Consider the following 24,555-nt stretch of genomic DNA (forward strand, 5'->3'; position numbering starts at 1 on the left):
AGTCCTCTGCTGGAGCACTAGAGAGCTGGGCTTAACTGGAGATTATGGGGACGAACAGCATAAATGGAATTTCCCAATGTGTCTGTGGTTAGCTACTTCCTAGCTAACCTGGGTGGCCAACACATGTGGAAAACCAGATGGCTGTGGCCAGTGGGCACCGGAATTAGCAGCAAGAGGGAGCGAGGACTGAGGATCTCTGTTGTTGCAATTATGGAAGCCCAGGAGTATCACAGTGTGGGTACTTGTATACACATAGTGACCAGTAACAAGTACATGTGTTCTACATGCATGACCTAAGCAGAAGGTACAGTAGCAGAGCCAGGGTTATTTTTATGGGCCAGAACTCTGAACTTGAAACAAAGGATTCTTACAAGGTGCTAAGTCAGTGGAATGGATAGAGACAATAATTATCTAATTTAAGATGGTTCAATATGATTGATTTAACCCTACAAGGAGATGTTATGGGCCAGAACTTGAAACAAGGCACTAAGTGGAATTGAGGAGACAGTGGGCAAGTCTAGTTTAGCATTGATTTAATCCTACAACATATAATGGTTTCCAGTGATATGATGATTGGTGTATACTCAGTGTGGGGCATATAAGCAAGAAGGCCTGAGGGCCAGAAAGGACAAACACACTAGAAGATCTCCAAGGCCGAGACTGATTCATTCCATCTTCCACCTTTGTGGTGGCTGGAGGCTCAAGCACAACCCCTTGGAAGTCAGGGAGATTCAGAGGGCAGAGAAGGCAGGCGGGAGCTCAAGCTCTCGGAACTAAGACTACAGAAGGCCTCTAACAAAGCTCAGTGGGCCGCAGGAAAGGAGACAAGACTTGGAAAGAGACAATAAAGGATTTGGACCTTAATCCCTGGCTGCACTTGGGGTAATTACTGAACTGAAAGGAAGGCTGCCTCCAGAGACCCCAAGAAAACCCCAACAAGAGAAGATTACATATTAGAGAAAACATTACAGGTTATCACCAGGTCTTTGGCTTCCCTGGCCTACACTCTATAAAACTCCACCAAGAAGATGCTCTGAAGCTCAGGGCTAGTGAGGAGAAGGTAATCTCTGATCTCAGGTCTGTAAAGATGGGCTGAATGGATCCAGCAAGAAGAACTGTAGAACAGAGAGAAACAATTCTACAGCTGAGTTTCAAAAATCAATCCAACACATAGGCCAGGGGAGGCACAGCTAAACCACAGTGCATGTGAACACACCCTCAGGATTTTCCTACATAGAGCTCAGCATACTAACACTGATCAAATCCTAGGCTACACCAGAGAGATTCATCATGCAGTCCGAGAGAGGGGATAGGCCTGCGTCACTGCCCTGCTCAGACCACAAGTGGTGTAGTGGGAGGAGGGGGGGGGGGGAGCACATTTTAAAAGGATGTTTTTTAAACTGAATGATGTCCAGAGAGTAGGGCAGTCAGTAGGGCAAAGCCCATGAGGCTTAGTTAAGGGAATTGGGTATGTCTAACCTGGAAAAGAGAAAATGGGGGAGAGAAACTTAAGTATTTAAAAGGGCCATCCCAGGGATTAGACTAGCTCCTACTTAGTTGACAAAACCAGGAGCTGAAAAAAGGGATGCAGATTGATGTCATCAGGATGTCTCAAAGTGGGAGGGGTTCACCCTGGGAAGTGAGGAGTCCCTTTCACTTGAAGTTTTCAGGCAAAAAGCTGACTGGCCAGTAATTGGGTATGCTATAGGAGAAATTCTTATTCAGGTCTAGGTTAGATTAGATGGTCCTTTTTTTTTTAATTTATTATTTTTATTTATATAATTAAAGAAACAAAAATCTTAACTACAAATAGAAATGTACTATTCCTAAAAACATGCCAATGATACTAATTATCAGAGTTAAAATACATTTTATAATATTAAGTATGCTATTCAGTGAAACTTTATAATTTAAATGTAATTTAAATGTAGGTATTGTAAAATCAATCTTTCCAAAACAATATAACATTATCCAATTTATATTAGTAAAACATTTTTCTCAATAATATTTTATTTTTCTAAATATATATAAGGATGGTTTTCAACATTCATTTTTTTCCATTTTTATTTATTTATTTATTTATTTTTATTATTATAGTAACTTTTTATTAACAGAATCCATGCCAGAGTAATTTTTTTTTACAACATTATCCCTTGCACTCACTTCTGTTCCGATTTTTCCCTCCCACCCTCCACCCCCTCCCCTAGATGGCAAGCAGTCCTATATATGTTGAATATGTCCTAGTGTATCCTAGATACAATGTATGTGTGCAGATCCAAAGAGCTTTCTTGTTGTACAGGAAGAATTGGATTCAGAAGGTATAGACTAGATGGTCCTTAAAGTATTTCTCATCTTTGAGATCCTATAATTTGTGGAATGGATGGATGGATGAGATGCCTGCTGTCAAATGACAGAATCACACATTCATAAGATCACAACCTAAAAATGAGCTCTAATTTCAGAGAAATTAATCGGGACCAAGGTAAAGTTTTGTGTATGAATTAAGAAAAATCAACTTGGCAGGGAACAGAATGAGAGGAAAGAGGGCCATCTGGCGTAAGAGGGATTTGTAGACAAAAGACTTTGAGTTCTCAATTAACCATCTGTTCCATGAACTGTGAAATGATTGATGAAGTCTCTTCCTACTGTAATACCAATGACACTTTCAATTCCTACAACACTTTACCTAAGTTTCTCTCAATCCTACAACAGCTGAGTGAAGAGATAAAGCAGCTGGTGTGTATTGTCACTTCATTAAAGCAACTAAAATTCCAAGTGTGAGGCACTTTCTCAGCAAATGAACCAGGATTAGTCTCCCGCCTTTATGCTTTTAGTAAAAGTGATAGTTTCAAGGCAGATATGTTGGTCGGCTCCTATTTGGACATGTATACTGGACGCGATTGGTTCTTAGGAGCACATCCTTAGGGCCCAGAGGAAAAGTGTTACCTGGCTGATTATGGGTATAAAGACTATGGACAGAAAGAAATGGGAAGGAAATCGGGGTGGTTTGCCTGAGAAAGAGAATCCATAGGGAAGTAGGGGTCTCATGCTGATCCACACTTATTTCTGGAGCTGTCACGAGTAAGCCAGTCAGCATGGAGTTAACATTCACCGAGAACTCCATCTTAGCTGATTATATGAAACAATTTTCTAACTATGGAGCTGGCCAGACAAATCAACCCCCTTAGAAGTGAGCTTCCCATGGTTGGAGGTATTTAAGGCAAGGCTGAATGCCTACTTTTTAGGACGCTATGGGGTATATTGGGTCATTGGGTAATGGTCATATTGAATAATCTCTAGATTATTCCCCCTTCTACCTGATTTTCTAGTTTGTGGTTCTAAGAGGTCGCTCGAGATTTCAGAGCCTCTGATGATGTCATATTTTATATCCTAACGCCAGCTTCTTGAAAGGGAGATCAGTGAACAGACCTTTGGTGAGGATATTGCCATCTTCAGCTTTGATGAAATTTGTGATCTTTTCCCAGATAGTAGCAGGGTTGTTTTATTGATTTCCATGAAAAAAATAAAGTATTTCAGAGTAGATAGTAGGGAGAAGATTGAAGGGACAAAAATTAAATGAAAAAATGTCAAGCAATTCATCTTCTTTCTTTATCTTACAGAGAAACCATCTATGGTAGGATGTGGTATTTTACTTCTGATTTCTCCAGGGGAGACACAGCGTACACCAAACTAGCCCTGGATCGCCACACAGACACCACTTATTTCCAAGAGCCTTGTGGGTATGTGAACCAACTAACCAGGATCAGAGCTGGCCTCTCATGAGGGAAGCAACTGTGTGTCTTCTGTAGGCTGCTGGCCCTTTCCATGATCTACCCAAGGCCAGGGAGCCACTTTGATTTTTCTTGGTCTTGTCCTCCTAGAAATGCAATTATTCTGTGATTTAATAGTACTCATTTAGCTTAGTGAACCCTAATATTTTAACTGGGCAAAGAAAATGATTTAATTATAGAGCTAAGAATTTACATTTTATTAAGCAATTGAAATCTCCCAGTAATTTGTTCCATGGAATGATTATTGTATGGAATCTAGAATTTCCTTTTTGTATAGAAAAATTCCTTTCTCCACAGAAAACCAGCAACAAATATCTGTGCTTCCCGTTCCCTGACACACACAATCCCCATTGCTCTTTTCCCCTTCTTCTGAAATGTAAGCCACACTCCCTATCCTATACTGTTTCTTCTAGGATAGGACATGCTTTTTTCTTGATGAAGCCAGAAAGGACACAGAAGGGGTAACATCAAAAGGGGGAAGTAATTATCTCTCACTGGAAAAGAGGTCAGGGAAAGGAGAGCTAGTCAGGGAAAGGTTACCCCCGAACCTTGTGTAGCTGGTCCTCCTTCCCCTGTCCCCTCTGTGAGGAGAACACTGGGCTGCTAATGTTGCCACTGCCATCGCCACTGCCTCTGAGCCTAGCATGGTTTATTTCTCAATTTTGAATTAGGGAATGAAGCACCAAGAAAGCCCATCTCTGAGCTGCTGGTCTTTATTAGTCGCACTTTTCCCCCCTTGGAGCTCTTACTCACACCAAAGCTCTGTAGTGGAACACAGAGTGAGTCATTGGTCCTCCCCAAATAGAGATTTGAAATCAGATTATTGGTGCTCTGTAAATACACCAGAATAATTCAAGATAGCAGAATTCAGAGTCACCATTGCTTATGCTAATCTGCAGGAGAGAAACATCCCTCAGACTTTCACTTCTCAATGCTAGCAACCAATTTCATTAATGAATTCATGAAACAGCCATTTCTATTACTTATTAGACCACACAAAACGTTTCTTAATGAAAGTTTGTATGGTCTAATAAGTAATATAATAAAGGAATGTTTTGTTGCGTTTCGTTTTTTTTTTTAAATAAGAGTTTTCTGAAACCCTCTCAAAAGGAACTGCACGTTTTCTGAGGAGGAAGGACATTGCAGTTCTGGGATGGCTGGCCTAGACTAAGACCTACGTGTAGAAGATAGAGTTTAGCTGGAACAGAGAGTTAGGAAGGGGAAGAAATGTTTCACTAGCCTAGAAAGTAGGCCTTAAAAGGAGCGCCTTTCTCTGTTCTCCTTGAAGTGCTAAGAAGCCACCTTCAGCTAAGCAGAGGAATAATCTGCTCAAAATTGGGCTGCAGGGAGACCATTTGGGCAGGTCTCTTTTTAATGGATATTTTTGTAATGGGATTGGTACTAATGAGAGGAATTTTCTATTTTGTTTCCAAAATACTTTTCCATTCCAGTAAGACCCTCTATTTGCCAATGAACAGAAGGATCTCTTGATTTCCCTTTTTTTCCCTTTAGCATTCAGGTATTTCATTGTCTCAAACATGAAGGGACTGGTGGTAGAACTCTGCTTGTCGATGGATTCTATGCAGCAGAAAGAGTCCTGCAGAGGGCTCCTGCAGACTTTGATCTCCTCAGCAAGGTGCCACTGAAACATGAGTATATTGAAAATGTGGGAGAATGTCACAATCACATGATTGGAGTTGGGCCAGTCTTGAATATCCACCCGTGGAACAAAGAACTCTACTTAATCAGGTGAGCATGCTTGGGCAGAGTATGTGATAAGCAAAACCAGCATCCTACAAGATCTCGTGTTCCCCTAAAGTGACTCTTGAGCCTGTAGCCTACTCTCCTGATCAAAACCCTCCAAGTCCTTCCATCTGTGCCCACCATAACATTGCCATCTTGTAGGATCAGAGGCATTGCCTTTGAGGAGCTTCCTGGGAATCCGTTGAAATGGAGTGCTGCTGCCACAGGCTTTATCACTAAAGGCCTTTGCTCCAGAGAGAATCTCAGAAGAGGGCCTGGGGCGGGGGATTAAAATTAAAGTAAAAAGTGAAAACATTCTTATAATAGAGGCTTGGATTCAAGAGGGAGAAACCCAAAAGTCAATCAAAATGAGGTCTGCCAGCCTCATTGACCTTTAACAAATAAGTAGAAAAGTGCTGGTCACCTCGAATGTGTACAAGTCACTTTTAGTGATGAAGGCATCAATTGTCTCCTCTGCGATCTGGACAGGCTAGATCATGTTTTACCTTGGTAAGAGGTAAAACACATCACAGGAGAGAGAGAAAGCAGACCTTGGAGTCCAGGAGGCCTGGCCTGAGGTTCTGCCTCTGGCTCAGCCTGGCTGGGTGACCTCTCAATGCCACAGACAACTCTCCAACATCAGAAATTGCCCAAGTGGCTGATCTGCATTATCCCCTGACGCCTCTTCCCTTATGTCTCCCTCTCATGCTCTCTGGATGATCACGTCGTTGCTTGCACTTGGCTCAAAGCCTTATTTATAAAAGAAGATTTCTACTTGTATCACAGGTATAACAATTATGACCGTGCAGTCATCAACACGGTGCCTTATGATGTTGTCCACCGTTGGTATGCGGCGCACCGGACTCTTACAACAGAGCTGAGGAGGCCAGAGAATGAATTATGGATCAAACTGAAACCAGGCAAGGTGAGCGCCCCACTTTGGGGAGGGAATGAAAGTCGCTTGCCTTGCAGCTAAAGAGTTAGGCATTGGGCTTTCTAGATGGTCTCTTTGCTTTTGCTTTCAGTGTGAATTTGAGATGGTCATTAAATGCCTGGGAGCTGATGAGATCCCCAAGTGAAGTAGGATAGAGGGAGGAGAGAAGAGGGCCCAGGACAGAGCATTCAAATTTGGGGGCCTTCAGACCGGGAATAAGAAACTCTAGGGAAATAGCCCAGTAATGGTGTTTTGTGTAAGGGAAAACATAGAGGGGTCCTTTCACTTGCATTTTCTCTAAAAAGGTCCATCAGAAACCCAGCTGCCCAAATTATCTCCTCAAAGCCCAACTCTTAACTACATCACTCCTCTATGCTGGAACCATCAGTGGCTCCTTACTCCTTCCAGAATAAAAGAGAAAGTGGAAGAATAACAGAAAAAGAGGAATAATTGTTATTAATCAGCCAATCACCAAGGAGTCATTGAGCTCACTAAGTGTATAAAGACAGAAATGGAAACGCTTCGCTTCACAGAGCATGCGTTTGAAGCAACTACAAAATAAATAAAAAAGTCCGAGGTTATGAAGAGGGAGCACTAGCAGAAGGGGATCAGAAAGGCCTCATAGAGAAGGTAGCGCTTGGGGATCCCAAGAACAAAACACTCATTTAAAAATGCTCGATTTCAACCTTACAGCATTTCTTTCCAGTAGAGAGTGTGCCATGACTGAGACTCACTAAGTTTCCCAAGACCTCCTAACCTGTTTGTTGCGGGTCTTTGAGGACACGGACTGTTGGAGAGTTCAGTTGAGACTCTTCCTATTCTGCTGCCTGGTTTTTGGGGGGCTCTCTTCATTGAGAGGTCATTATTTCAGCCAGTACAATCTCAAGTATAGGTACCATATGGTGCTACCATTTTCCTTTATAGTTTCTAATGCTCTTACCTCAGACATTGAATATTCAAATGTGGGGACTGGATTTTTTTTATTATAATAACTTTTTATTGCCAGAACCCATGCCAGTGTAATTTTTTTACAACATTATCCCATGCACTCACTTCTGTTCCGACTTTCCTCCTCCCTCCTGAACCCCCTCCTCCAGATGGCAAGCAGTCCTATATATGTTAAATAAGTCACAGTATAGCCTAGATACAATCTATGTGTGCAGAACTGAACAGTTCTCTTGTTGTACAGGGAGAATTGGATTCAGAAGGTAAAAATAACCCGGGAAGCAAAACAGAAATGCAAACAGTTGACATTCATTTCCCAGTGTTCTTTCTTTGGGTGTAGCTGCTTCTGTTCATTACTGATCAATTGAAACTGAGTTAGATCTTCTCTTTGTCGAAGAAATCCCCTTCCGTCAGAATCCATCCTCATACAGTATTGTTGTTGAGGTATATAATGATCTCCTGGTCCTGCTCATTTCACTCAGCATCAGTTCATGTCAGTCTCTCCAAGCCTCTCTGTATTCATCCTGCTGGTCATTTCTTACAGATGGGGACTGGTTTTTTGAGCTCATTCAGAGAAGTCCATTTAAAGCTTTTCTTTAAAGTAACCTCCAAGCAATTTGGAACTCTGCCCAAAGGGCAATCATACTGTGCATACCCTTTGACCCAGCAATCCCTCCCAAAGAGATCATAAAAAGGACCCACATGTGCAAAAATGTTTAGAACAGCTGTTTGGGGGGTTGCAAAGAGTTGAAAATTGAGGGAATTCTTCATCAGTTGGGGACTGGCTAAAGAAGTTGGGGTATATGAATATAATGAAATACTATTGTGATATAAGACATGATGAAAAGGGGATTTCAGAAAAACCTGGAAAGACTTACGTGAACTGATAGTGAGGGAAATGAGCAGAACCAGGAGAACATTGTACCCAGCAATAACAAGATTACGTGAGGATCAACTATAATGGACTCATCTCAGCAATACGATGATCTAAGGCAATTCCAAAAGATTCATAATGAAATGATGTTCTCTACCTCTAGAGAAAGAAGTATAAAGTCTGAATGCAGAGGAAAACATAGTGTATTCATTTTTGGGTTTTTTGGGTGGTTTTTCCCTTTGTCTGTTTCTTATTTCACAGCATGACCAATGTGGAGATTTGTTTCCATGATTGTACCTGTAGAGCCTGTATCAGATTGCTTGCCATCTTGGGGAGGGGGGATAGGAGGAAGGGAGAGAGAAAACATTTGAACTCAAAATCTTTTTACATACAATTATAAAAAATAAAATATCATTTACAAAAAAAATAAACTAACCTTGTTTTCAGGCTCCCATAGTCTTCTCTTCTGACTGCATCTTCTCTTTCCTTTTATTCATTCACAGGCCCTATTTATAGACAACTGGCGTGTTCTACATGGCCGGGAATCATTCACGGGCTATCGCCAGCTATGTGGCTGTTACCTGACGAGAGATGATGTGCTAAATACAGCCCGCTTCCTTGGGCTTCAAGCTTAAAACTTCAGCCATGGAAACGAAGCCTGATGGCCACTAAGCACACTGGCTACCAGACAGAATTGCACAAGGACCTAAAGAGCAGGAACTCTTGTGTCAATATTTAGACTGGCCTCCTAGAGCATCCCACATTATTTAAGTTTTCTCTTGTTACTGACATGGGAACATACAAAAGAGAGGTCCTATTAGGCTTCAAAGTCTCCCATCCAATGGCAAAACACTTTACATTCTCTTTTATAGAGCAGGCTTTTTTTTTAATTCTTGGGCCTTTTGGTATAATCCAGATCAGTTCACTCCCATGCTATCCCCACAATAAATCCCTTTGTATCTGAAGCCCTTAAAACAGTCTTAGACTAGGAGCAATATTGCTGAGAGTTGGGAGAGACTTCAGCATTTAGGTCAACTCCCTCACTTTGGAAATTGGGAAAACAGAGGCCCTGGGAAATCGAATGGCTGATTCCAAGGTCTTAGAGGTAGTTTTCATCAGAGTCAGGACTCAACCCAAGTACTCCTTAATCCCCTCAATGGAAAGGTCGAGGATATCCTGGGAGATTCTCAGGTCTATATCATTCATCCTTTGCTGCTTAGCAAGGTCCGTGAGCGCAGGTGGAATCAAGGAATCTGAAGTTTAAATTTGGATGAGACCTCAGAGATAATCCAATTCCCACATTTTATATACGGGAAGTGACTTATCCAAGCTCATATAAGTAGAAGTGCCTGGACTTGGATTTGAACTCCAAAGATCATACAGCTATGTGACCCTGAGTCTTATGATTCCAAATGCAGTTCACTCTCCTTTATTGACCTCAGAATCTTGGATTCAGACCAGGAAGGGTTATTAAAGATCCTCCAGTGTAAGCCCATCATTTGGTAGATGAGGAACAGACACGTCCAAAATTACACATGCAGAAAAAAACAGTTGGGATGCAAGGACCTTGAAGGGCAAAGACCTTGGTTGTACTTAGAGTGAGACACCTTTAAGTCATAGTTTAGCAGTACATGGTTATTTTCCTCAGTTTCCATTATTTTATAACTTTGGTACTAGAAAGTATTGAATGCCTTTCATCTGAGAATTCTCATGCTTTGCTTTTGACATTTTCATTCGTAGCTATAGGGGTTTCCTAGAACATCTCCCTTGGGACTTGGGGGCGGGGAGTCACAGGATGGCAGAGATAGAAGAGACCTTCTGATAAAAACCCCTGATTTCGTAGATGAGGACACTGTGACCCAAAGAAGAAAAAAGAAAAAGACTTATAGGATCATGGATTTAGAGCCAAAGCCTTTGGAGACCATCATTGGAGAGAGGCATAGAGAGCTCAAATGCCTCTGCCCCGGAGGCAGAATTCACATTTGAACCCAGATTAGCGAACATTTGATGCCACATTTTGAAGGGATTTTAGAAATAAACCAGGCCAACTGCCCAAATTTTACATGGAAGGACCTGATGCAGATAAGGGGAAAGGGCTCACCTGGCTCACCTGTCAGCAAGCAGTAAGCAAGGATGGTTTATTTACAAAGTACCTGCATTGTTCTGCTTGTGTAGTCTGTGAGTGGCAGGATGACCATTTCTGTTGGGCTTCCACATTTACAAGGCACTTTCATTTGGCTCCTTTCTGCCTCCCAATAACCCTAGGAAGTAGATGTTACAGAAATCCTAAGGGGCCCTAAGAAACCACATCCAGGACAACCCAGCCATGTTACAGATGAGAACTTGCACAGTGGATGAGACAGGTGTGTGTGTGTGTGTGTGTGTGTGTAAAGAGGGAGGTGGGAAAACTGAATTTTTGAAAGGTGAAGAAGTTCATATGGATTCAGGGTGAAGGAAAAGGAAGAGAATAAGCATTTCTAGAGAATCTGCCATGAACTGTGTAAGCACTTTCCAGTCAGCTCAGTGGATCCTCACAATAACCCTGGGAGGTGGATGCTATTATGGTCTCCATTTGACAGAGGAGGAAACTGGAGTAAACAGAGATGAAGTGACTGGTCCAGAGTAGCATGGCTAGGAAGTGTCTGAGGCTAGATATGAACTCTGCCCTGTGGTGCCCCCCTGACCTCCTAGGGGTATAGTTCCGAATTTCTGATAATCATAATCCCTTATAGATTTATGTAGCACTAGAATATTTCTAAAACATTCCACATACATTATCTCATTTGAGCTCCTTGAGCCCATATGGTATTTGGAAGAGGCAACAGCACTGTTTTTTACAAATGAGCAAATAGAAGTGCAGAGGGGCATCATGGTCTAGCGGATAGAAAACCTGAGTTCCAATTCCACCTTGGACACCTGCTGTTTGTGTGACCCTGGGCAAGTCCCTTAGCCCTCATGGCGGTCTGGACAATCCTCTGACAGAGAAGGTACAAAAGAGTTATTGATCTCCATTGATGGAGGGAGTCTCCTCACCCAAGGAGGTTCTGAGGAAAGAACAGATCCATACCAAAAAATCTCCCCCCCAAAAAACCAACAACAAAACCCTCGAGCAGAACATTTTTAAAGAATGAGGAAACTGGCCACCCAGAGCATTTCCAGGTCTTTGACCCCTTCCCAGAATGGTTCCAACCCTGTTCTTTCACTATGAGAACAATATACAGCACTCTTCACTCTCCAGCTTTCATCTGAATAAGAGAATGGAGGGCGGCTTTTCTGACATGTCAAGATCGTGGTGGCATACAAGAGTAATTCTAAATCCAGACCCTTGCATTTTCCCCCAAATTTTCTGATTTTCCCTCCTAGGAAAGAAATGCTATATATAGCAGAAAATGTATTTTCTATTTGTTCATAGGATTGTAGATCTAGAGCTAGAAAGTCCCTCAAAAACCATCTGCTTCAACCCTTCTAATTTGATAGATGAGGAAACTAAGTCCAAAAAAGTACCCAAAGTCACAGAGGCAGGATTTGATCCCTGGTCTTCTGAACACATACTGCCTACTCCTAGAACTAGGAGTCTCCATCCAGAGGCCATCCAGCCCATCCTCAACAAAGGCAACATCCTCTTAATCCAGAAATCCAATTTTACCTTTGGTGCAAAGGGGCAACCATTTGTGACATTGCAAGTCTTGATGTTTTCGAAGTCAGGGGTGGGGAATCATTTGGCACACTCCCCCTGCCCCAGTATCAGTGGAATGGTTGTAACAGGTATCAAATGTAAAGGGTTTTGCATTAAGATGTTTTCATATAACCTCCTTAGACTTTTGTCTCATAAAAACCCTTTACTGTGGAGTCATCTATTGAACCATAACGGTTGTTTGATGCACATTCGAAGGAGTCTACCTCCGGCTGTTCTTCCCTATTCTCAGGAGTAGTTAGAAAAGGTTGGGATTTCATGACGAACTTAGTTTGTGTTCTGAAACAAACATTTCTTGGCAGTCATTTTTCTTGTTTTTCCCCTGTCCTTTACTATATGTTCTTTTTTCTTGGTTCAAACTTCTGTAAAGGGGCAATCGTCTCATTCTCCCAAACAGGGTTAAGTGACTTCCAAGGGTCACACAGCTAGTAATTTCTGAGGCTGGACTTGAACTCTGATTTAAAAAAAATTTTTCCAATAGTATTTTATTCTTCCAAATATATGCCAAGGTAATTGGCAACATTCATTTTTATAAGACTTTCTGTTCCAAACTTTTCTCCCTCCCTCCCTTGCCTCTCCCCCTCACCAAGACACCAGGTAATCTGATACAGATTAAATATATGCAATTCTTTTAAACATTTCTATATTTGTCACGTTGTGCAAGAAAAATCAGACCAAAAGGGAAAAAAACCCATGAGAAAGAAAACCAAATCAAAAAAATGAAAATACCATGCTTTGATCTATATTCAGTTTACATAGTTCTCTTTCTGGTTGTGGATGGCATTTTCCATCCCAAAGCTATTGGAACTGCCTTGAATCATTGCTAAGAAGAGCCAAGTACAGTTGATCATCACATAATCTTGTTGTTACTATGTACAATGTTGTTCAGGTTCTACTCATTTCACTCAGCATCAATTCATACAAGTCTTTCCAGGTTTTTCTGAAACCAGGCAGCTCATCATTTTTAAAAATTTTTTTGAAGTTTTATTTTTTTTAATAATACTCATGTTTAGTTAATTTTAAAAATGACTTTTGACCAGATATGTTTTGTCACAGCAAAAATAATTCTTATTTTTAGCAATAGGAGCTACCAAAGCTTTTTTTTTTTTTTTAATTCTATTTATTGGATTAAATAAGAAAAAAGAAAGGCAGAAAAGGAAAAAGAAAGAAACAAAACGACATTGCCATGTACCCAGCAGAACATCAGGGAAGAGTCAAAATTTATAAAAATAAACTACCATTTCAAGAAAGTATATATAATGGTACAAGAAATTATATTCATGAGTGTCTATCTTTTCTTTATTCCCTTGTAGGTTGATATTTTGTTCTCTACTGGGCATTTTTTTACTTTATTCTTTTTTCCCCCCTTTCATCCTCCCCATCTCCCCCAAGCAGGTTATAGTTTAACACAGATATATTTACAGATAGATAGATAGGTATAGAGATATACATATCTACATGAATACACACATATGTATATATACACACACACACATACATCCACACCTACCCACAGATCCCCCCACATATACATTTATCTATATACATACCTACATAGAACTATATGCATACATATCTACATATACTCAGAAATATACATAAAATCATGCAGTTTACCCATATGTAAACATGTATCTAAACATATGTAAAACCGGATTAGTGTGGCTGACATAATGTAGATTTTTCTCTTGATTGAATCTTTAAGTTTGACATTGTCTAAGATCAATGATTACTAGCTGTACTTTGTTTTCTAATAAATTCCACTCCTGATCCTTGTTGTAGTATTTATGTGTATCACTTTTTTCCTATCCTTGGGAACTCTTCTGCTGTAATTCTGCTTCTTAACTTGCTATTGCTGTTACAACCTCCCCTAACCTATTATAATTTAGGGAAAAAAGTAAAGGGGATGAACATTGTGTGAATCTTACTCTCATCAGATTTGGCTCAAAGAGAGATTATTTTATATATATATATATATATATATATTTGGTTTCACAGAGAAACTGCTTTCACCTTATAGGGAAGTTAGAGGGGAAAAGGAAAAGGAAAGGGGGAGGCTAATAGAAGGGAAAAGAGAAATAGTAGGGGAAAGGTATAAGAAAGGAGGAGGGCCTATAAAGAGCCTTCCCTTGTCTTCTTCTTTCACCCTTTACTTCCCCTTCCCCCTTCCCTTTCCCCATATTTCTTTACAGATTCTGGAGGGTGCTATACCCATCGTGATATATATGTAGCATTGCCTATTGAACCCAGTCCCAATGTAGTAGTTTTCAGAACTATGAGCCCTCCTCCCCCCTCTAATATCTCTGTGTCTATTCTTCCTCTGCACCTAATTTGTATAACATAATTACTATTTTTACCTTTTCCTGGATGATTTTGCTTTTAAGAGTCAGATCATACTCAACGCTACCCCAATCTTTCTTTTGAGCTACCTAACTGCTAATTTCAATCTTAAACATATGATATACATTTCCATGTAAAAAACAATTTTTAACATGGACATTTCCTTGAAATTAATCTTTGAGATTGGCCCTTATGTGTTAAATTTTCTATTGAGTTTGAATTTGTTTTCAAGTCCTGAAAATCTGCAAGATCATTGAATGCCTTTTTTTTTCATTCAATATCATGGATAATTTTTGCTAAATATGATATTTTGGGCCACAAAGACCTGCAGTCTTTTATTGTGGCTGCTGATAAATCCTGCACAATTCTAATTGTTTTAAATGCTTTTTTTCTTGTTTTTTGCAAAATTTTCCCTTTGATCTGGGGGTTTTAAAATTTGGCAATTATATTCCTATGTGTTTTTCAAAAAGGATCTCTTTGAGGTGGTAATCAATGGGTTTTTTAAATTTCTACTTCCCCCTTATGTTCTATCGCTCTAGTACAATTTTCTTGGATTATTTCTTGCATTATTATATTGAAGTTCTTTTTTTTGGTCACAGCTTTCAGATAGTCCAGTTATTTTTATATTTTCTCTTCTTGATCTATTCTCCAGATCTGTTATTTTTCTTATAAGATGTTTCATATTCTGTTCTGTTTTTTCATTTTTTAGAATCTGTTTTGTTATTTCTTGGTCTCTTATAGCTTCATTGCCTTCCCCTTACCCAATTCTAATTTTCAAAATTCTAATCTATTTTTGTCTTTAAGATTCCATGTCTGCTTTTCTACTTGGATAACTTTTTTTCATAATCTTATTTTTATTGGATGGTTTTGGTTTCTATTTTTATTTTATAGTTTTTCCTCAATGTCTCTCATTTGATTTTTGAACTCTTTTTTGAGTTCTATAAATTCTCTTTGGGCAGAGAGCCATTTAACATTACTCTTTGGGGGTGGAAAAAGCTTTTTTTTTTTTTTTTTTTTACTTCAGTGTCCTCTGGAGGTGAGCCCCAGTCTTCCTTTTTTCCTTAATAAGTTTCTGTGATTGGGTTCTTTCTTCTTTGCCAGTTCATTTTTAAAATGAAAAGTATTAGTGTAAGCACCTCTAATGGGGGGGGGCAGGAATGATGCCTCTATCTTTACTTTAGCTCTCCTCTGTGACTTGGAACCCTAAACCAAGCGCTCTTCCCTCCTGCAAGTGCCAGCAGCCCGCAGCAGCCCTGCCTCTGCACTCCTGGTGTGCTGGTTCCTTTTCGCCTGCTGGTCCTGGCATTCCGACTCAGTCGAGGTTCCCTCAGTCTTCCCAGACTCAGCCCCTCCAGCCCTCCATGCTGTCTGGGAGGTGAAAGTGTGGTTCATGCTGAGCCTCCAGCCAGACCCTTGTGGAAAATTATGGCAAAATTTGTTGCCCAGAGAAGTTCATCAATATTGTAGGTCGATTTCATAATGTCATGTTTGCCCAGGTTTTGGATAATGGATGATGCTCTCATGCTTTCTCAGTCATCAGTGAAATGAAGCAAGATTGTGTTCTTGCCCCCATGCTTTTTAGCAAGATATTTTCAGCAATGTTGTCAGATGTTTTCAATGAGGACAAACATGGCAACAAAGGCACTATTGGTGACAAGTTATTTAACTTGAAAAGGCTACAAGGCAGAGGGGAAGGAGAATTGTTACATGATATTTTGTTCATAAATGGTTTGTACCAAATACAATCTCCGAAACCGAGATGCAACAAAGCATGGGTTGATTTTCTGCTGCTTTTGCTAATTTTGGCCTAACAATATTAAGAAAACATAGATTCTCCACCAGTGGATGGTGGGCATCATCCATATAGGGTTACAGCAAATGGAGAAATTTTGAACATTGTGGATAAGTTCACTTACTCGGGTTGTTCACATAGATGATAAGATGTGTGGTGCACACATTGCCAGAGCTAGGTCAGTGTTTGGGAGGCTCTGAAGGAAAGTGTGATAGAGGAGAGATATTAGGCTGTCTAGTAAACTGAAGGTTTTCAGAACCATTGTGCTGACCTCATTGTCGTATGCCTGTGAAATCTGGACAGTATACCAATGCCGAGCCAGGAAACCGAATCCATCGCTTCCACCTGAATTGTCTTAGGAAGATTCTGAAGATCACTTGGCAGGTTGAGGTATCAGACACTGAGGTCCTTGAGCTAAATTGCCAAACATTCAAACTCTATTGCAGAGAGTATAACTCCGATGGGCTTGAATGCTAAACATATATTTGCGTAAAAGACACAGAGAATTCACATAAGGAAGACACATAGTTGCCAGAAAAAGTGATATGAAGACATTCTTAAGGTCTCTCTGAAGAACTTTGGAATTAATTGGTGACACGAAAGACACTGGCAAAGGACTGTTCAACATGACCTACTTAAATCAAAGAAGGCCTTCACTGTGCTCTATGAGCAAATTGTGGCTCAAGAGAAACGTGAACTGCACAGATTTAGAGACATCTCCATCCAAAATGTTCACATGTGGTAGCTCATATTCCAAACTCATTGGTCTGATCATTTGCAGTTGGACACACTGTAAGAACTTGAGTTATGGCCATCATCATGGTAATGAGAAATGGAGTTGGTTATAAAGGACATAATTGGCCTAGCCTAGTGGTTCTTTTTTTGCTGACGCAATTGGGGTTAGGTGATTTGGCCAGAGTCACACAGCTAGGAAGTGTTAAGTGTCTGAGATCAGATTTGAACTCAGGTCCTCCTGATTTCAGAGCTAGTGCTCTATCCACTGTGCCACCTAGCTGCCCCAACTAATGTTTTTTTATAGCTTTTTATTTTTCCCAATTGTCAACATTCACCTTTGTAAAATCTCATGCTCCAAATTTTTCTCCATCCTTCCCCCCACCTCTTCCCATAGACAGCAAGCAATCCAATATAGGTTAAACATGGGCAATTCTTCTAAACATAGTTCCACATACATCATGCTTCACAAGAAAAATCAGATCAAAATGTGAAAGAGCAAACAAACAACAACCAAAAAAAGGTGAAAATATTAGGCTTTGATCTACATTCAGTCTCCATAGTTCTCTTTGCAAACCTCTTGGAGGTTCACAACAGTGGTTCAAAGATAAACAATCAATAAAAGATAAAAAAAATCAATGAAAGTCCTCTACTGGTATGGTAAACAATAAATAATTATTCATGATATTATTTAAAAATAACTTTTTCTTCTGTAACATCAAACATGTACATCTTTGAAGCATCATGGATTTGTTTCTGCAGTGACTTGAAACTGTAGTTGACCATTTGCACAATGATTTTGGTGTTCACATGGAAAGTATATAAACCAACAACTTTTGATTAAACACAACATGTTCTTGTCACAGGCTGTCATCAAATTGCTTCCAAATGTCCACAAGGATTCAACATTCAAGTGCAACTTGATTTGTAGGCACATAGTTCCATTTGTGTTCTGTATGGGAGTAGCTCCCATGTTCCCAGAGGGGAACATGCCCCTAGTATATTACTTTGGTCGTTTTCAAGAACAAAGGACTACAAACAACCAGTCTCAATCACCACCCAAGCTATTCCTAACTTCTAAACTTTCTCTTCCTTTCTTAGTTCTTCAATCATCAACCTCCCCCCACCTCTTCCAACCCCATCACAAAGACTTTTGCCGTTCTGAGAAATCTGAAGGTAGCTCCTTTTCATCTCAAAACTCCTTGGCATGTTCCCCACTCTCATCACCTTCCTTTTAATCTTTGTCAATAATAAAGCCCTTCTCCTTTCCAAGGCCGGACCCTCTACCGGGGTGGTTGCTCCAAGGGTGTGCTGTAATGAGTTCTAATAGATTTGAGAAAGCACATTACTAAATTGTCAGTGAGAGCATCGGTACCTCAGAAATCAGCAATTACTAGCAACAAGGACTCCATTGATTGGTCGGTTGAATAGACTTAAGAAAGTGAGTTTAAACTTGAAAGTGTGGTCATTTTAATGGAGCATTCCAGTTGGTGACATCCATGCATCCTCTCAGTGGCGCCCTGTCCCCTTCCGGCCCCAGGAGCCTGGGAGGAGAAGGAGGAAGCAGCTCTGTGGCTAGGTGGGGGTTAGGGGTCGTACAAAGGCCAGAACGAAGCTTATCCAGAATCTCTTGTCTGTAACTGTTTTGCCCGTGGGCACTGTTGGAAATTCTCCTTGCTTCCTGGGACCGATCACAATTGCTCTTAAGATTTTAGAATAATTTGAATCAAAAGACTTAAAATAGTAACCGAGGGATAATATGTCTATTACTAACAGTTCCACTAAATATGAGCATTGTTTATAATTTGATGTACCTCGGACAAAGGACAAAAAGTGAAACATTTGTGAAACAAAAAAGCTACCAAAAGTTTCATAAAGAAGCTGAAAAAGAAGAATGAATTGTATTCTTTAATAACAACTATGACTACAAATGGACCAGGCTTAATAAATGTGTCACAACACAGAGGCCATTCGATGGCAGGCTTGGTGGGGTCTGGTGGGTGGTTGGGAATTTTTCAGCATGTCAAGTATGCTCATCTTTGAAGGTGGCCTGAACTTCACAAAAATGAACTTAAACAATGACATACAATCAATGTCCTTTTGACCTAAAATATGATCGTGCCTGTGTGAACCCACATCACTATGAATAAGTTGGATCACCTGGCATTGACTCCTCATGACTGATAAGGCAACGTTCTGCTCCATTTAGTATATTCATGATTTAGAGGGATGGTCATCCTTGTCCACTGAAGGACATTCAATTTAGCTCATACAGCGTCTGTTGAATAATCATGCACCTTTAGAGACATATCAAAAACTCAGCCATATTAGCTTCATCTGATTTTACCACTACCAGCACCACTGACTTTCCCAACATTCCTGTGGCTACCAGTATATTGCCAGGCAGTCACAGTGAAGGACTTTTGCAGATAGCTTTAGTGACCCAAGACAACAGCAGAGTGAATTTACTGTTCAGATGGCTATTTATCATCATAACAATATCACCACCTGCACTGGAGCTGTGATGTACATGCCTAATGTACCTTCCCACCAAAATAGTCACCTTTAGCACCTCTGTCTGGCACCCTATCCAGGACATTACTGATCAGTTCCCAATTAGATTGTATTCCAGACTCATTTTCAATCAACCTGTGCCTGAATGGTGGTGTTCAATCGCCTACTTTGAAATGGATATTCGGGGAGGACAGATTGTCAAAGTTCCTTCCAGCTGCCCAGTTGTTACTGTCGGTGGCAATGTGGAGCAGGTGTCTGGAGGAGGCAGCTTTTGCTTGGGGCAACCCTCCCGTGTTCACAGGATTGAAGCTATTGAAAGACCGAGGCTGCACATAGGCAAGAGTGTGCTGTTAGAATGGGTAGGGTGGGTAGGGTGCCTCGGTGATCAGGTGGTGTTTGTACAGAAGTACTACTTAGACAGAGAAACTGGCCAAACATCAGGAGAAGCTGTTCATAAGATTTATCCCAGTGCATGTATTAAGGCGTTTGATTTACAGCAATGCCATTGTTAGACCCAGTACCCGGCTGTCATAGTGCAAGCTGCAGCAGCTGCTCAGGCCAGAACAAGAATAGGAAATATACTTGGACTAGATTTCGTATGGGGAATAGCCCCTGCTATCAGTCTGTGGCTGTTGCTGGGACTGGTGTGGATGGCCCATACCAATTCTGTGTACTCAGGATGAGCTTTATACAAGGCTGGGGACCTGATTATCTGGGACAGAGCATTGGAGGAATGCCTTGCTGTATTGAGGCCCTCCAACTCCTTGATGCAATACTATACTCGTTGCAGGTCCACAGCTGGTAGACTGAGACTCCTGTGCTGGGGTCCTGTGTCAGCATGGTGGATTGTAAACTACAATCCTGTTTACAACCCCAAGATAAAGTTTACTTTTGCCCTGCTTGACCTTTTCATAGCAGAAAACTGATTTTAAAAATTTCCCTTCATTGAGGAACTCATTTGGGTAGGAGATATGACTTACAACTTGGAACAGAGGAGTACCAAGCCAGATGAGGCCCTCAGCAGCTTTCCAGGGATGGAAAATGTGACCTTCATTATACACTAGATACTTCTATACATTACATCTACTTACATACACACAGACATGCATGTGTGTATGTGTGTTAGTCTTTATTCCACAGAATAAATCCAATATTGCTTATGTTTAAATTCAGAGAAAGTTCTCAAAGATAATTCCACTCTATCTTATTCTTATGTGAGGATTGCTGTTAATCATATATCTTAAGCAAGAATACCGGGCCATATGGGTGAATCAATATTGTTGGAGGTTTTTTGACTTCAGATTAGTTTTTTAAATAACAGTTCATTTTTCCAAATACATGTAGAGATAGCTTTCAACATTCATTTTTGTAAGACTTTGCGTTTCAAAATTTTCTCCTCCCTCCCTTATCTCTCATCCTCCCCAAGACAGCAAATAATCTGATATAGGTTAAATATGTGCAATCCTTTTAAACATATTTCCATATTTATCATATTGTGTGAGAAAAATCAGACCAAAGGGGAAAAAACACAAAAAAGGTAAAAAATACTATGCTTTGATCTGGAATCAGTCTCCATAGTTCTCTCTGGATGCAGATGGCATTTTCTATCACTAGTCTATTGGAATTCCCTTGAATTGTTGAAAAGAGCCACAGCCATCAGAGTTGACCATCACATAATCTTGTTGCCGTTGTGAACAATGTTCCCTTGGTTCTGCTCACTTTAATTCAATTCATTTAAGTCTCTGCAGGCTTTTCTGAAATCAGCCTGCTCATCAGTTCTTATAGAACAATAATATTCCCTCATCTTTATATACCATAACTTATTCAACCATTCTCCAACTAATGGGCATCCACTCACTTTCCAGTTCCTTGACCCTACAAAAAGAGGTGCCACAAACAAGTTTTGCACATATGGGTTCTTTCCCCTTTTTATGATCTCTTTGGGATAGAGACCCATTAGTGCCACTGCTGGATCAAAGGGTATACACAGTGTTATAGCCCTTTGGGCATAATCTCAAATTGTTGTCCACACTGGTTAATCATTTCACAGTAAGTTAACATTGTTACGAATAGCTTGACTGCCTTTAAGGAAGTTAGGTCACAAATATTTCAGTGTGGCCTGTTCCCAAAATAATTTCTTTGAAACTTGAACAAGTTGAACAAAAAATTTTAATTCATGTTATCTCGCAGTTTCATTGTTACCCTTGCCAAAGTTAATCTGTATATACATATTTGAAAAATTCTTATCACAAGACAAAACTTGTTTCAAGTTTCATGTTGTTCCCTACTGTGATTAATAAGTATTTCTCATGTTGAGAAGAATTGCATTTTTAACCTAAAAAATTTCTCTTCCTTGTTGAAAAATAGCAGTTATATTTTTTCTCAATTTCTGGGTATCAAGTCTGGTTACTAAAAAGCTTGGGACAGGACTTGCTTTCCTTCATACAGAAGAGAAACTTTTGTATTTTTTAAAACACTAAAAGGAGTATTATTATTCCATTTAAATACCAAAGTGTTCTGCAAAGCTGATGATGCTTACACTCAATAATGAATAACTAGAATTTTGGAAAATACTATAATCTGTGTTAAACACCGTGTGGAGGAATGGCAACATCACAATTGTTTATAATGGACAGTCTATATTCATTCTGAATTTGATGTGTTGTCTTTCCTATACAGTTTAGATCATGTATATTAAGGACCTTGTTTGAGATTTTGTTTTGTTTGTTGGAGCAAGATGGCCAATGAGATTTTTATACTTTCGCATTATTCCAAAGACTGGTGCCATCAATGACCATACTAGTGATTGACCATGACTTTTGTCTAGAGAAACTAAGTAGAAAAAACTGGCAATTATATCAACTGAACAATAGATGAGAAAACAAATTTGTATTCTTTTTATCTAGCTAAAAGTAGAGATAAAACTCTGAAAATCTCGTACGAAAGACACAGCTTACAATGTGTGTGCATAAATTTTTTTCTGGAGAAAATGTTGCCAAACATTTATCAGCACACCCTTGGATTCATTCTCTCCCATCTTCTCCAGCAAATTATAACCTCAAGCTTCTTCTCCCTTTCCTCCTTCTGACGTCTGGCCCTCTGCCTCTGTCTCTCTCTATTTTTCTGTCTCTCTGTAAGTCTCTATCTCTGTTTTTCTGTCTATCTCTCTGTAATTGTCTCTGTTTCTGTTTTTCTGTCTGTCTCCCCGTCTCTATTTCTCTCTCTCCCCTTTCCCCTTCCCTCCTCCTCCTACCTGCCTCCTCTTCTTTCCCTTCCTTCCCTCTTTCCCTCTCTTCTTTCTCAGCCAAACACCTAGTAAAAGCAATCTATACTCATTGCTTCCGCTTGCTTTCTTACTTGCTCCTCAAACTTTTCTAATCTGGCTTCCACTCATCACTCCAATTATCAAGAGATTCCTCTCTCTAATTCAGCCATCAAAATCTCGATTTCCCAATCTGCTGGCCTTTTCTCAGCCCTCAGGCTATCTGCTACCAGGGACTGGATATAAGTAATCTAAGGTTTTCTCTCAAGGTCCACTGCTGCACATTCAATTTCCTATTGAACATTTCAAATTACACATCCCAGAGATATTGCAAACCAACATGTCCCTCTCTTTTTCTGCAAAGCTCCTCTTCTTCCAGATGTCCCCATTTCTGTGATGAAGTCACAATCCTTTCATTCTCTCTGATTTCTCGTCTCAACGTCATCCTCCATTCCTCACCCATGACCTTTGCACTGGCTGTTCTCCATGGCTGGAATGCTCTCCTTCAGTTCCTCACCTCTACATTCAGTTTTCCTGTCTCCCTTCAAGACTCATCTTAGATCCCACCCTGTGCAGCAGAACTTCCCTGAAGTTCTCTATCCTGAATAAACACAGCTATTTTCCTGTCGTCTCCCTTAATAAGAATGCACCCTGGCTGACTAATGTTTGTTCACTGATCGACTCTCTCTTACCCCACATCCAATCAGTTGCCACATCTACCTCTATAATATCTTTCACAACTGATCCTTTCTCTCTATTAGAACAGCCTAGTTCAGGTTTTCTTCATCCTTTGCCTACTTTTATTGCAGAGGACTTGATGTCTCTGCCTGAAATCTATCCTCACTCCAAGCTCCTTTATTATTATAATTATAAGCCTGATGTTGACTTGAAGGTCTTCAGTGGAATGTAATCGGGCAAATATGATTGACTCTCTTCTTTTTGGCTTTCTTTCAGTGAATAGATCAAAGACATAGATGGTAAATCTCAAACTCGCAGATACCAGGAAGCACCTGGGAAGGAGAGCCAACAACCACATTGGCTGACCAAGCCAAGATCCAGTAAGATAGTGATAGAGATACTAGAATTTCCAAACAATTAGGAATATCTCACGATGAGATAGGCTGCCTCAAGAAATTATCCATTGCTACAGGTATCCAAGAAGAGGCTAGTCCTGTACACAAGAATTAGACTGGGTGATTTGGAAAGTCCTTTTTAGACTTCAACAGATTCATGATCTCACTGATAAGGGAATTCCCTCCACCAGTGTAGATCACAAGCTATTCAGACTTCTGCATCCTGTGGTCCAAGTTTTTCCGTAGAATCTCCACAAAGTGTTCACCTAACTTACGAGAGACTCTAGGTCTTCTTACATTTCTTGGGTGCCAGTAAATACATGGTAGGGGGAGGAGATAAGCATTTACCTAACACCTATTACATTCCAAGCTTTTATAAATATTACATCATTTGAGCCTCATAATAACCCTGCAAGTGATTATCCCTATTTTATAGTTGAAGAAACTGAAGCAAAACAGAGCTCCCATTCTAAAGAGGGAAAGACAAAATGTACAGATCTAAGTGTGTAGAAAATAAATATGGCGAGCAGAAATACAAAGTCATTATTTATAAATTAGTTTGAGAGGAAAGGTGCTTCTAGAAGGACTTTCTGTAGTGCTAGAAAAAAGGCTTTCACCGAAGCAGAGGTAACAGTGTCCATTCGAGGACTCTCAGAACAAAGGCTCAGGGGCAGGAGATGTCTGAGGAACAAAGGAATATCAATGAAAAACGTATGATCAAGAAAGGAGGCAGGCCGAGCCAAGATGGCAGAGTAAAGGCAGGAACTTACCCAGCCTTTTGTCCAAACCGCTCCAAATCTCTTTAAATAGTGATTCTAAACAAATCTAAACACATCCCCAAAGTCGGAATAGGCATTTTCC

General features: G+C 40.2%; 1 protein-coding gene and 1 pseudogene across 3 annotated transcripts in view; both read left to right on the top strand.

Moving 5' to 3' along the window:
- The window catches only part of TMLHE (trimethyllysine hydroxylase, epsilon), a 99,510-nt gene extending 87,738 nt beyond the window's left edge, over positions 1–11,772 (top strand). For all 3 annotated transcript variants that reach the window (XM_031945142.1, XM_031945144.1, XM_031945143.1), the window contains 4 exons: positions 3,621–3,740; positions 5,304–5,540; positions 6,321–6,459; positions 8,791–11,772. In XM_031945142.1, the coding sequence (XP_031801002.1) occupies positions 3,621–3,740; positions 5,304–5,540; positions 6,321–6,459; positions 8,791–8,922 (628 nt within the window). In that variant the 3' untranslated portion in view covers positions 8,923–11,772. The remainder of the gene's footprint in view (positions 1–3,620; positions 3,741–5,303; positions 5,541–6,320; positions 6,460–8,790) is intronic.
- A 4,623-nt stretch (positions 11,773–16,395) lies between these two features.
- On the top strand, positions 16,396–20,164 carry LOC100919902 (annotated as a pseudogene).
- The last annotated feature ends 4,391 nt before the right edge of the window (positions 20,165–24,555 follow it).

The sequence above is a fragment of the Sarcophilus harrisii genome, chromosome X (genome assembly GCF_902635505.1).
Source record: "Sarcophilus harrisii chromosome X, mSarHar1.11, whole genome shotgun sequence".
NCBI lineage: Eukaryota > Metazoa > Chordata > Mammalia > Dasyuromorphia > Dasyuridae > Sarcophilus > Sarcophilus harrisii.